General features: G+C 66.9%; 1 protein-coding gene across 4 annotated transcripts in view; it reads right to left on the reverse strand.

Moving 5' to 3' along the window:
* Window positions 1-12,891, reverse strand: part of KIF21B (kinesin family member 21B) — a 43,358-nt gene continuing 30,467 nt past the window's right edge. For 2 of the 4 annotated variants that reach the window (XM_061161114.1, XM_061161113.1), the window contains exons 27-35: window positions 11,678-11,791; window positions 8,775-8,813; window positions 7,050-7,186; window positions 6,248-6,428; window positions 5,983-6,147; window positions 5,690-5,807; window positions 4,933-5,103; window positions 4,434-4,633; window positions 1-3,487 (exon numbers count right to left, since the gene is read on the reverse strand). In XM_061161114.1, the coding sequence (XP_061017097.1) occupies window positions 3,433-3,487; window positions 4,434-4,633; window positions 4,933-5,103; window positions 5,690-5,807; window positions 5,983-6,147; window positions 6,248-6,428; window positions 7,050-7,186; window positions 8,775-8,813; window positions 11,678-11,791 (1,180 nt within the window). In that variant the 3' untranslated portion in view covers window positions 1-3,432. The remainder of the gene's footprint in view (window positions 3,488-4,433; window positions 4,634-4,932; window positions 5,104-5,689; window positions 5,808-5,982; window positions 6,148-6,247; window positions 6,429-7,049; window positions 7,187-8,774; window positions 8,814-11,677; window positions 11,792-12,891) is intronic. The other 2 variants (XM_061161115.1, XM_061161116.1) reach the window with 2 other exon arrangements.

Genomic DNA, 12,891 nt, shown 5'->3' on the forward strand with positions numbered 1-12,891 from the left:
GACAACGGCCATTCGCATTTTATTCATGACAGCTTCTTAGAACACTCACATCCTGTCTGGGAACAGAAATGTACAACATGAGCTTAAATAACTTTCATACACTATGTACAGTCATTAGCCAACGTACAAAACATATATACACCTGTGCGACCACCCAGCAGAGGAGCTGAGCCAAACACAGCCCCACGCCCCGGCAGGGGATGGCTAGAAAAGAGCTGGTGTGCAGGGCAGGGGTCTTCTCTGACCCTCGGCTCCCTCGGAGCGGTCCCTGCTGCCCCGCAGGGCCCTCAGAACGGTTGTTCAGAGGGTCAGACCAGGGAGTGGTGGGGCTGGAGCGCCCTGAGTCCCGGGGAGGGGGAAGGAGAGCAAAGACGCTTCAGAAGTGAGAACTTTCCCCGTGGGCTCTGTGCCTGCACATCAGAAGGCAGGGGAGGGCCTGGGAGCAGGAGAGGAGGGCTGCTGGCGAGAACCAGCCAAGCCCTGGCTCCTGAGCCCAGGCCTGGAGGCCATGCCCAGCTGAGCTCAGCATTGTTCCCTGCATGGGGGGGAAGGGTCGGAGGCGCTGGCTTTGGGCCACTTTGGTGGGAAGGAGCTTGAGCCTCCGGCACAGCGGGTGAGGCGAAGCTCAAAGGCCAGGATGTGTGCCCGCACCCGGCCCAGACCGATTCAGAGGGCGCCGGCAGCCTGGGCTCCCCCAAAGGGCAGGAGAGGTCAGGAATCCCTGACTTCACAGCGGCCGCCCGGGGCACCTCCCCGGCCTGGCGGCACAAGGAGGCTCCAGGGATGGTCCTCCCTCCAGCGATTTGTGCTTTCAACTCCCGGGCAGGCAGCAGGGCCAGACCCCCCAGACCTGAAGGCGGCCCTTCCCAAATGGCGGCTCCCTAACCGCCTGAGAGGCCCGCCTGTGCTGGCCTTGGCTCTCAGCCTCCCTCCCCCAGGCAAGCTCCGGACGCGATGCCAGGTGCTGCCTGGGGGCTTCTGGCCGCCTCGGAGGAGCCAGCCCCACTGACGGAAGAGATGCTGGCCTGAGGACGCTGAGAGCCGAGGTCTGGGCTCGGGACCCGGCTGAGAAGGCCGGAAGGCGGCCCGTTCGGGGAGCTCGCCCACCAGCTGCTAAAGCTGTTCCAGGGCTCGGCCCGGGGGGCGGGGGTGGGGTGTCCAAGCTCGTCAGGAGGGCTGGGGTCAGGCATTCAAAAATTCGGGACATGGGGAAAAGAGGGTGCCATTCTGGGCCCCAGCCCTCTGATGCGGCCTGCCTGCAGGGCCGGCCTCAAGCCTTGGGGTGGCTCAGAGGGGCAGCAGTGCGGGATGAGCCCTGGGAGGGGGACAGGCTGTGCCCAAGCCCCGTGGGCGCGGGCCTCCGTGGCAGCCCCTGGGGCGGAACCTCCCGGGAGGCTCGCCCAGGTCGCCGGCCGCCAGCCACGCCTTGTGCTCTCATCTCAACCACTGTGTGCTTCCACACCTAGAAAGCTCGTGCAAGGAGGGGCACAGGGCCCCACCGGGCACCCCGACAACCCCGACGGCGTGTGCCGACTTCAGAGCTCCGGGGCGCCGCTGGGAACCGCTCCCGAAACCCCGGAGTCAGGGCTTCCCGCCAGGACGGCAGAGCCAGCCCGCCATGAGGTAGCGGACTCGGAAACAGCGGGACAGGGCGGGCAGGGATGCCGAGCACCTCTAGTGGGCCAAGGCCCCCCTCGAGCAAGGACAGGCTTGCAGCCACGGCCCAGGCCCCAGGCCAGAGCAGCCAGTCTCTTGTGTTTCTAGTTTGTAAACAGTCATGCAGATTCTTGCGTACAGGTCGCAAGGTTGAGCTTTCTGCTGAGCGGGTAGCCGGAGGGGCGGGGCCGGGGGGAGACGGAGGGGCGGGGCGCGGGGAGACTCGCTCCCACTTCTCCGCGGCGGAGGGGGCTCCAGCGCCCCTGGGGGCGCCCAGCAGGAGGGGCTTCCGGTCCTGAAGGCGCTGTCCCGGCTCTGCGCAGGTCCCTCTGCACGACTGCTCCCCGACGTCCGCCCCGAGTCCAGCCGGGGCCGCTCACGGCGGGACGGCTTTCTTAGCTGGGGGGAGGCTCTGCGCAGGGGGAGAGGCCCCGTCCTCCTTCCCTCCGCCCCGAGTGCCGGGGCCCTGGCCGCGTGGGGAGGGGGGCCGAGGGCCGCCTCCCGAAGACCCAGAGGTCACCGTGTTCTCTGGACAGAGCTGGGGCTCCCGGCCCCTCAGACCGAGGCCGGGAAGCACACGGCCAGGTCAGCGTCAGAAAAATGCGCGGAAAAAGGAAAAAGAAAAGAGGAACACCTCGGAGCAGGGTGGGGTGGGGGGGCAGCCCTCCAGGAAAGAGCAGCTCGGCAGACTCTGCCTCTCTGCTGGCCCCTTGGGGCGGGGAGCCCCGGCTGCGCCAGCTAAGGCTTGGACAAGCAGAGAAGGTCGCTGGGCGCTGCCAGGCTGGGGGGACGCGCGGGGGCGGGGGGCTGGGGGGGCCAGGCACACGTCCAGCCCCTTCCTGGCAGACAGTCTTCCGAGCTGCTTCTGTGTGGCCCGCGTGGGGCTCGGGGAGTGGGGGCCGCAGGCGGGAGACCCCACGGGCGAGGAGACCCCTGTGGGCGCGGCTGGTGTAAGGCTGCGCGGGTGGGCGCCAGGCCCCGCGGAGGAAGGCACTGCGCGCCCAGTGGCCGGAGGCGGGTCCCGAGAGCAGCCCCCCGGTGAGGTGGGGACAGGCCCGGGCTGCAGAGTCCCCAGGCGCCGCCCTCCTCTGCAGAGCATGCGGAGCACGTGGAGAGGTGGCCCTGCAGGACTCGGGAATCCCGGCCCCCGAGAGCTGCGGGAACGAACATGTGGGGAGGAACTTCAAGTCAGTTTTCCAGGAGGCAACAGCAAAAATAAAAAACAACATAAATAACTGAAGCATTCTGACCATCTCCCCAAAGGAATCTTTCCAGCAGCTCCGCCGAGACTGTCAGAAAGGGACCCAAGGAATCGCCGGGGTCTGCGGGGAGAGGCCACTGGTGGCCGAGGGCAGAGGTCAGCTGCAGGGCCAGCTGCCCGCACCTGGTTCGCGTGGTTACCTGAGGGCTGTCTTTCTGGGCTCAGAGGCAGGTGCAGTGGCTAGGCCAGGGGACGGAGGGGAGGCCTGGTCAGTGGGGGCTGCCTCACCTCTCCGACAGGAGCCCCCCAGGCCAAAGGCTGGAAGAAGGGGGTGGCCAGCTGGGCAGCAGAACTCGGGGCCAGGAGGAGGAAGAAATAGGAGGAATCGCCCTTTGGCTTCACAGCTTGATTTCCTCCCGGACCGCCCGGTGCCAAAGAGGTGGGGGATGTGGGGGACAGTATCTCGTGGGAAGGTGGGGAGGGGGCATGAGGGGCCATGCCCATCGGCCACACCCTCTGTCCCCTCCTGTGTCCAGGCCGCTGGGCCGAGGGGTGGGCGTCCTCTGACCTCTCTGCTAGCGGGGGCGGCTGGGCAGGCGCCGGGCACTCCAGAACTTCACGGTCAGGTCACTGGGTGGAGTGAGAGAGGGCAGTCAATTCTTGCCGTGGGCCTGGCCGGCCACCCCCGCATGAAGGACGGGCTGGAGTCCCCAGCTCTCCAGGTGTGGCCGGGACCCAGGGCCGGGTGTCACCCAGGGCGAGGGTGACTGCGGGGGTGGGGGGCGGGCACTGGGCAAGGAGAGGGGCCTGTGGCCACCGTGGCCCAACAGGAGGCTCTCTTGTCGCTGTTGTGTTTTGTCCTGTCTGGGCCTGACGGACCCCCTCTGCTCTCTGCCGCCTGGCACCCCTCTCCTGGGGGTCTGTGCCCCGTCCATGCTCGGAAGGAAGGAAGGGGGGCGGGCGTGGCAATCTCGGGCAGGCAGGGTATGGGGCTAGAGAAAACCAATCTCATACCGTTAAGAAGCAGCTCAGATCGAAGTGGAGAAAGAGGGGAGAGGAGAGAGGGAAGGATGAGAGAGGAGATGAGGGAGGGGAGACAGAGGAGGGGAGGGGAGCGGGGGTCAAGGCATGGTGGTGGCGCGGCCCTTTATGGCCAGGACTCGGCGCGGAAGGCAGGGGGTGAGTCCAGGGACGTAATTCCACAACTTTACCCGGCAGTCACTGTCGGGCAGGAAGGGGGAGGTGGAGAGAAGAGACGAGGTCGGAACAGGAAGGAGAAAGAAGAGGCCGTCTGAGCGGCTGCCCGCGGGACAGGGCTGGGCATCCCCGGATGGGGCCAGCGCTGGGGCGGGTGCTCCAGGGGCTGAGGAACCTGGACAGGGCGGTCTGGGAGACAAGCGGGCAGTCCCGTCTGGGGCCCAGCACGCCCGGCCCCACCCCTGGGCGGTGCCCTGGGAAGGAAGGCAGGGGGCAGGGGTGCTGTGGGGTCTGTGCTGGGGGCTGGCCCTCGCCCACCCCCCCACCCGCCCCGGGGAGGCTGGGAGCAGGAGTGGAGTGCCCCCCGCCCGGCACCCACCTGGAGGCGGTGAAAATGTGCCTGCTGTTGGTGCAAATGGCGTTGATGGGGCTGTCGTGGCCTTTGATCTCGCCGATGGGCGTGAAGTTGTCCACGTTCCAGACCTTGATGACGCCCGCACGGCAGGCGCTCAGCAGCATGGGGCGGCCCGGGACGAAGGCCAGTGCGCACACCCAGTCCTTGTGTGCAGTGGGGATTTGCTAGGGAAGGAGTGGGCCGTGAGGGCGGGGAGTGGGGACCCTGACCCGGGGACGCTAGAGCCCCCGGGGGGCGGGGGCGTGGGGCGGGCAGCATCACAGGGCCTTCAGCCCCGCACCGCTGAAGAGTCCTCCTGTCCTCAGAAGGGTCGGCTGAAAAGGGGGTGGCTGGCCGGACGGGGCTGAGGGCAGACCCTTCCTTAGAGGGGGAAGAGGGTGCAGGCCCAGCCGGCGTGGGGGGCTCTGGCTCCGGGTGGAAAGGCCCCAAGCCCTCCCGGGGCCGGCTCTCCCGCCCCCAGCACCTGCACGAGCTCCTGCCGCTCCAGGTCCCACTTCTTGACGCCGTTGTCCCGGGAGCCACTGAACAGGACGTCCCCCTGGATGGCCAGACACTCAATGCCGTCGTAGTGCGGGGGCTCGAAGTTGTGGGTGGGCCCAACGGTGCCTGTCACACCCTCACCCAGCTCGAACATCTGCAGAGGAAGGGCCGGAGGGAGTCCTGGGCCACCCCCGGCCCCCTCGGGGCCAGCGCGAGGTCCCCCGGGAGAGGGGGCTCCCGGGGGATGGGGACTGGGGGCTGGGAGACTGACTCAACACGGGTCTGGGGGTGAGTCTCCTGTTAAGGTTTTTTACTTTTTAATAAATAGATATAGTACTATCTGTACTTGAAATAAAAATATTCACCATAACTTTTTTTTCCTCTGCTTCTCAGTTTCTGACTTTGAACCTGTTTGCAGCCACACAACCAAGGAGCAAAGACTTGGGGCTTTCTCATGTTCCTCAGGCCGGTGGTAGCCCGGCTCCCAGCCCTGCTGGTTTCCCCTACTTCACCGTCATTCCACCCGCAGACACTTAGGTTCTTTCTGATGTTTCACCATTTACAAAATCACGCTGCGATCTCGACCTCCTGCACAGACCTTGCTCCCTGGGAGGGACTTTTCAGTACCAAGTGCCAGGAGTCACGTTATTTTTCGTTGAGTCCCAAGGCAGCGAAGGTGGGGAGCGCCAGAGAGGGCCCATCCTCCGAACCCGGCTTGGAGGTCAAGGCTGTCTCCGTACCTTAACGTAGTGGTCCTTGGAGCCGGTCACCACCAGGTCATGCTGGCTGGCCGTCTGGGTGACCGTCAGGCACATCACAGGGCCAATGTGGCCGGTCAGCTTGCCAACGGGCTGGAACCTGTGGGGGCAGAGACGTCCAGCTGGAGGGAGTGAACCGGGGGGGACCCTGGGGTGGGACGGGGGTTGGCTCCAGGTGAACACGCTGGCCAGGGTCCTGGGGACTGGGGGGAGCAATGAGGTCCTGCCGCCCGGGGGTCACCTGCCAGCCCCCCCGCACTCCCCGGGCATCCCACCTGCTGAGCTCCCAGACACGGACGGCGTTCCCCGAGGCGGCGTAGAGCGTGCTGCCCGCGGGGCTGAGGGCGATCTGGTTGATCTGGTGCTCCCCCTGTCCGCTGGTGACTGTGCGGGTGGACGCGGCCGCGCAGGCGTCCCCCGAGAACACCTGGCCCGAGGATCTGCCGGCGAGGGAGACAGGTGGGGTCGGGGGTGCGCCTGCCGGGCGGGCTGGGCCCTGGCCCCCACCCCAGCCCCGACAGCCTGGCGGGGAAAACTCACGTGAGAGTCCGGACGCACTTGGCTGAGTCTCGGATGTCCCACACCTTGATGTAGGAGGCGGACACGGAGAACACGAGCCCCGAGTGGCCACAGTACTTGATGGAGACCACGTTGTTGGGGTGGCCCTTCAGAGCCGCGATCTCCTGCCCCGTTACCAGGTTCCACATCTTACAGCTGCGATCTAAGGGGAAGCAGGGACCGCCCTGTCACATCCCCACACCCCGCAGGGCCGCCAAGGCTGGGGAAGGTGTCCAGGCATGCCCAGAGGAGGCGCTCCGGGTCTGGGGGGGCCAACACGGGCTCACGCCTGCCCCCGAGCACAGACGGGCGCGTTGCTCCTGACGGGGGCCCAGCGGGCACTGTGGAGGTGCCGGGCCTACAGCAAAGCTCGACATGTGCTATCCACGGACCAGTGAGCCAACTAGGGCAAGCGAACCTCAGGGGAAAAACCCTGGGCTCAGCCGGCCTCACTGGACTCGCAGCTCTCCCTCCTGCCATGCAGGTCTGTGGGTACACACAGCTGCTTCCTGCTGGCACTAAGTCAGCGTGGGAAACGCGAGGCCCCAAGTGCTGGGGTGGGTGTGGAGGAGGCTGCTGACGTGAACGATGCTGACACGCTTCTGGGCGTTCCGGAGGCAGGTCTGGGTGGAGCCCCCGGGGCCAGCTAGGAGGGGAGGCCCGGGGTGGGGAGCCCTGAGCGCCAACAGGAGCAGGTTCCCATCTCCTGGGCCGCGGTCTCAGGAGGAGGAAGCAGGCGGCTGGGAGACCCTGAGTCCACGGGGCGGGTCTGGGTCCCACCCACCTTTGGAGCCCGTGAAGAGCAGCTCGTCCGTGGCGTCCACACAGAGCACGGGCTTGGTGTGGCCCTCGGCCATGGAGACGCACTGCAGCGGGGCCGTCCTGGCGCCCTTGGCTCCTCCGACCGGGGTGATGATGCCCCTTCCCGGGAGAGAGGGAGAGAGGCGCCCGTCAGTCCGGGGCCGCGGCCAGGCCAAGCGAGGCTCCGGGGTTCGGGGCACACGAAGGGTCTCCGGGGCCCCAGGCACCGCCCCTGGGGCCCAAGAGCCACAAAGGCAAGGGCCCGTGGTGCGGCCTCTCAGTCACCATCCTGAACGCTTCCAGGCAGCCAGACCAGCCAGGCACAGCCGGGGGTCAGAACAGACGGGCCCTGCCTGCAGGGGGTCCCCTCTGACCCTGCCTGACCCAGAACCCAAGGCGCAGACGCCCCCAGGCCAGAGCCGGGTGGGAGAGGCCCCAGAGCTGGGGGGCTCCTCTGCCACCTCAGCGACCCCAGGGAGGGTAGGGGGGTGCAGATGGGGGGGCAGGCTGCCCGGCCCTTGCAGAGATGGATGCGTGTGCAGGGGTGCACACACGCCCGGGGGGACCAGCACGATCAGGCCGGCGAGTGCCATTCGCACAGCCTGCTCAGCGCCGCGGGAAGGACGCCCCGGCCCCGCTGCAAGTAGCTACTCCGGGCTAGAGCGACCCTGCCTGCCCGCAAGCCGACGGAAGAGGCCTGTCTTGAGCGGGCCCAGGGACCCGGCTACACCCCAGCCTGCGGAGGCCCTGAGGAGGAAGAGCTTGTTCTCAGCGGGAGTCTCTGGGAACAGGCCCCCAGCCCCATTAGGTGCACGTCTGAAAGCACGCCTGTCCTAAGTCTGTCCTCTCCAAAGAGAGCGCCCCCGCGACAGGGACGCTGTGTCCGAGAACATCCGACGGGACCCACGTCCTGCCCTGCCTGCAGCTGCTGACGAAACCCCGGGCTCCGCCGGCCCACCCCGAGGACAGCGGTCAGCCAGGCCCGGCCGCCCCAGGTGTCACATACGCACGAATGGCCCCCGCCTCGCCCCACCCCAGCTCGCTGCTTCTGTTTTACAGGCCCAGCTGCGTGGCCAGGGAAGGAGCCCCAGGCAGCCAGCTTATGGGAAACCATAAAGTGAAAGCATAACGCTCCTTCCAGGAGCGAGGCCTGGGGGCGGGTTACAGAGGCATCCCCCTGTGTGGGAGGTGCAGAGAGCAGCAGTCACCCAGGAAGGGCAGGGGAGCCTCAGTCCCGGGGAGGGGGGCCCTTCCCCAGCAGGGGCTCAGGCCCACCGGGTCCAGGGGCCTACTCTGCTGTGGGGGGGGCTGCACGGGGCTGGCTGGGGGACAGTCTCCTGGTATGCCTGGTCCTCAGGCCAGGAGACGTGGGCAGGGGCCCTCCCGGCTCAGGGCCAAGGTCACGAGCGAGCCCTTGACTTTGTGGAAAAGATCCGACCCTTCCAGCACCACCAGGCCTTTCTCGGGGGTCCAGCGCCCCAGGCTCCCGTGCCCGCCCCTCCGACCCAGTGATGAGGCACCAGCAGCCACGCCCTCCCCGAGCCCCCAGCTCCAGCCTGGCACAGTCAGAGGCCACGAAGCACCCACGAGGGAGGAGCCAGGGTGAGAAGGCAGGAGGGGTCTGGGGGAGTCATGGAGGGGAGGGGCTGCATGCTGAGGCCAGGGTGTGGGGGGGGATAAGAGGGAGCAGTGAGCCATCTGTGTGTACCTCAGGACCTCCGACAAAGAGGAGTCGCTGTCATCAGACCTGGGGGCAGAAAATTAGCTGGATTAGGGGGGAGGGGACACACACGAGGGAGTGAGCGGCAGCAGCGTGGGGCAGTCAGAGGGCGGTTATTCTCCGCGGAGGGGGCGGGAGGAGAGGAGGAGGGTGCTGAGGGCAGCGGGGAGGGGGCCAGGGGCGCCCCCAGCTAACGGGGTGGGGGTGGGGAGGGGCTTCGGAGAGACGGGCCTTGCTGGTCCCAGGCTCTTGGCTGCCTCACAAGCTGGGGGCCCCTTGCCCCCCGGAGCGACGCGGTGACTGCTCTCACCCCTCCCAGGAGCTGCCCTCTCCCAGCAGGGACCTGCTGACCCCCAAACCCGCTGTCCCCGGAGCCTGGACAGTGCCCGGGAGCCGGCTCTGTACATGCATGGGCCCAACACCAGGGCCACCAGACAGGACAGGACAGGGCTGGGATGCCAGGTCCACCCAGAGCTGCTGAGAAGGACCTGTGACCGTCAGGGTATGAGGGCTTCCCGCCCTGGATGATGTGGACGTGTCTGGCTGGTGGGGGGGCACCCTGGCTGGTATTTGCAGCTCCCTGACTCATGTGGAGGTGCCCTGGTTGTTATGTGGGGGTGCACTGGCTAGTGTGGGGGCACCTTGGCTGGTGTGGGGGCACCTTGGCTGGTGTGGGGGCACCCTAGCTGGCATGTGGGGGTACCCTGGATGGAATATGGGGGGCACCTCGCCAGCAAGGGCAGCCTGGCTGGTATGTGCAGCCCCCTGACTCATGTCGGGGTGCCCTGGATGTTATGTAGGGGGTGTACTGGCTGTGTGGGGGCACCCTGGATGGTATGTGGGGAGCACCTAACTGGTATGCAAGGGTACCCAGGATGGAATGTGGGGGGCACCTCGCTGGCAAGGGTACCCTGGCTGGTATGGGCAGCTCCCTGACTCACGTGGGGGTGCCCTGGCTGTTATGTGGGGGGTGCGCTGGCTGGTGTGTGGGCACCCTCGCTGGCACGTGGGGGTACCCAGGATGGAATGTGGGGGGCACCTCGTTGGCAAGGGTACCCTGGCTGGTATGTGCAGCTCCCTGACTCGTGTGGGGGTGCACTGGCTAGTGTGGGGGCACCTTGGCTGGTGTGGGGGCACCCTAGCTGGTATGTGGCGGTACCCTGGATGGAATGTGGGGGGCACCTCGCTGGCAAGGGTACCCTGGCTGGTATGTGCAGCTCCCTGACTCGTGTGGGGGTGCCCTGGCTGTTATGTGGGGTCACACTGCCTGGTGTGGGTGGCACCCTGGTTGGTGTGGGTGGCATGCTGGTGGGTGTGAAGGTGCCCTGGCTGGCACAGGGGTGTCCTGGTTGGTGGGTGCAGCTCCCTGGTTTGTGTGTGGGGGGGTGTCCTGGCTGTTACAGGGGGGAGACACTGTCTGGTATGTGGGAGGCACCCTGGCTGGCATGCCAGTGCCCTCCTCCCACAAGGGAAGACAAAGTGGGTTCAGGGGAAGAGCAGTATTTTGCCCTAGGAAGGGGCATTTCTGTGGGGAGGGGTGGATGCAGGCAAGGACTAGCACTTGGTAGCCTGAGCTTCCCCAGAGGACAGCAGCCCCCACCACCATCTAAAGGGATAGAGGAGCTGTTAGAGCCAAGAGGAGCCCACTGGGGCCGCAGAGTTGGGGGTGCCCGGGAGTGTTGGGGGCACAGAGGAGAGCGCGGGAGGCCCAGGCCTCCCCCTTCCCCAGGGCAGACCCCCACGTGTCAGAGGCCCCGGGTCTGGGCCCAGCTTGACGTCTGTGAGCCTCATCTCCTCTTTGTAATACAGGGAAGACGGTCCTCACGGCTGGTTCACGGCTCAGGGTCGCGTGTGTGCAAGCGGGGTGCAGCTTAGGGGCCCTCACACTGGGAGGTGAGCGTCCAGCAGGGGCGGTCAGCGGCGGGCGCTGCCCCTCCGTGTGACCGTAACAGGGTCTCCTTCTGTGGGGACAGTCCCCTAGGGGCCTGAGCAGGAGCGGTGGGGAGGGGGCGCGACTGAAGCTGGGGGAGGGGCCTCAGAAGAATCGGAGGCACAAGGGGCAGGCGGGCAGTTCTGGGCAGGCCCCGGGGTGCACGGCCGCAGCCCCACGGCCTCCTTCCTGCCCTCTACCGCGGCCCCCGAACACTCGGGGACGGGAGGGGCCCCGGCTCAGCACGGAGGGGCCAGCACGGCGTGTGCAGGGTCTCCTGCTCCCCGCCCGCCCGCGGCGAGGGCCCGCCCACAGACTCCTCGCCCCGCCCTCAGACTCCTCACCCGGCCCCGCCCACAGACTCCTCGCCCCGCCCTCAGACTCCTCACCCGGCCCCGCCCACAGACTCCTCGCCCCGCCCTCGGCCCCGCCTGCAGACTCATCGCCTGGCCAGGCCTCCGCCCCGCCCCGCCCTCACACTCCTCACCCGGCCCCGCCCACAGACTCCTCACCCGGCCCCGCCCACAGACTCCTCGCCCCGCCCCCAGACTCCTCACCCGGCCCCTCCCCCAGGCTCCTCGCCCCCGCCTGCAGACTCATCACCTGGCCCCGCCCCGCCCTCAGACTCCTCACCCGGCCCCGCCCACAGACTCCTCGCCCCGCCCCCAGACTCCTCACCCGGCCCCTCCCCCAGACTCCTCGCCTCGTCCGCGGACTCATCGCCTGGCCCTGGCCTCGCCCCGCCCCCGTTCCCCCCCCCCCCCACCCCCCCCCGCAGACTCCACACCCGGCCGGCCCCACCTCCAGCCAGCCCGTAGACTCCTCGCCCCGCCCCGGCTACGCCTCCGGCCCGCCCGCAGACTCGTCTCCCCGCCCCATCCCCCTCGCCCCGCCCCGCCCCGCCCCGCCCCGCCCCGCCCCCGGTCCATCCTCAGACTCCTCGCCCCGCCCCCGCCCTTACTTGTCCAGCGCGGACCCTTGGCTCTGGTTACTGGTGAGACGAGAGAAGACGTTTCGGTCGTTGCGGGGCCGGGTGGGAGGGGACGAGGGAGGCGTGAACCCCACGTCTGTGGACCTGGCAGGCGAGTAGGACAGAGTACCGCCGTCAGGAGCCACACCGTTGCCCGTGGGCCACCTACCACCTTTGGCCTGGTGGCCACCTGGTTCCAGGGCTGGGAATCCCCTGCTCATCGTGGCGCGTGTGTCAGCCCCGAACAAGACGTGCGGGCCTCCCCATCATTTGCAGACATGAGGACCCAAGCGCACATGTCCCCAGCTGAGGTCGGAAGAGGCGGCCCTGCCCTCCTCACCCTGCACACAAGGGTCCTTTCAAAAGCCTACGTCGTGTCGTGATTTTCATATTTCTGTGCTTTTGCTGGTGATGTCACTGATTAAAACGGCCCCAAAGCTGCTGCAGGCCTGTCTGTGTGGAGTTCAAGGAAGCTGGGGCGTGATTGATGGAGAAAGCCCGTTAGATGAGCTTTCGTTCAGGTGTGAGCTCTATAGAGGGCTGCTGGCCCCCAGGTCAGTGCTAACGAAAGTGAAAGTTTAATTGCTCAGTCGTTTCAGACTCTTTGTGACCCTGTGGACTGTAGCCTACCAGGCGCTTCCGTCCATAGGGATTTTCCAGGCAAGAGTACTGGGGTGGATTACATTTCCTTCTCCAGGGGATCATCCTGACCCGGGGAAAATGAGTCAGTAGTATATATCAGATAAAGTGTCTTTCAGCAGAAACTCACATGCCGGGGTGATGGAAATGCTGTGACCTGAGGCCCTCAAGTACTCTGCCCTGTACTTTATGGGAACAATGGCTCAGGAATCACTAAGTCGGGTTCACAGTGAGGTGATAACAAGACACCCACGACCTCTCTCTTCGGAAGGTGGCCCTCGGGTGCAGCTCATCCTCTGCAGAGGGGACTCTCCCTCTGGAGAGTCCTGCCAGAGAGTCCAGCCTGCACCCCCCACCCCCACCCCATGGCGGCTCCAGTGTGTTGACTCAGTCACGGGGGCGGGATGGTTTCTGGGGTCCCAGGTGCACGGATGTCCTGCAACTCCTCCCACCAAAGGCCACGGGGTGGGGCGGCGGAGGGGGCCTGGACCAGAGGGAGAGACTGGAGCACGTCTTCCTCCCCTCAAGGCAGGTGCACGAGGTCACCCTGCCCTCCACTGCTTCAC

Source organism: Dama dama, chromosome 14 (assembly GCF_033118175.1).
Source record: "Dama dama isolate Ldn47 chromosome 14, ASM3311817v1, whole genome shotgun sequence".
Taxonomy (NCBI): domain Eukaryota; kingdom Metazoa; phylum Chordata; class Mammalia; order Artiodactyla; family Cervidae; genus Dama; species Dama dama.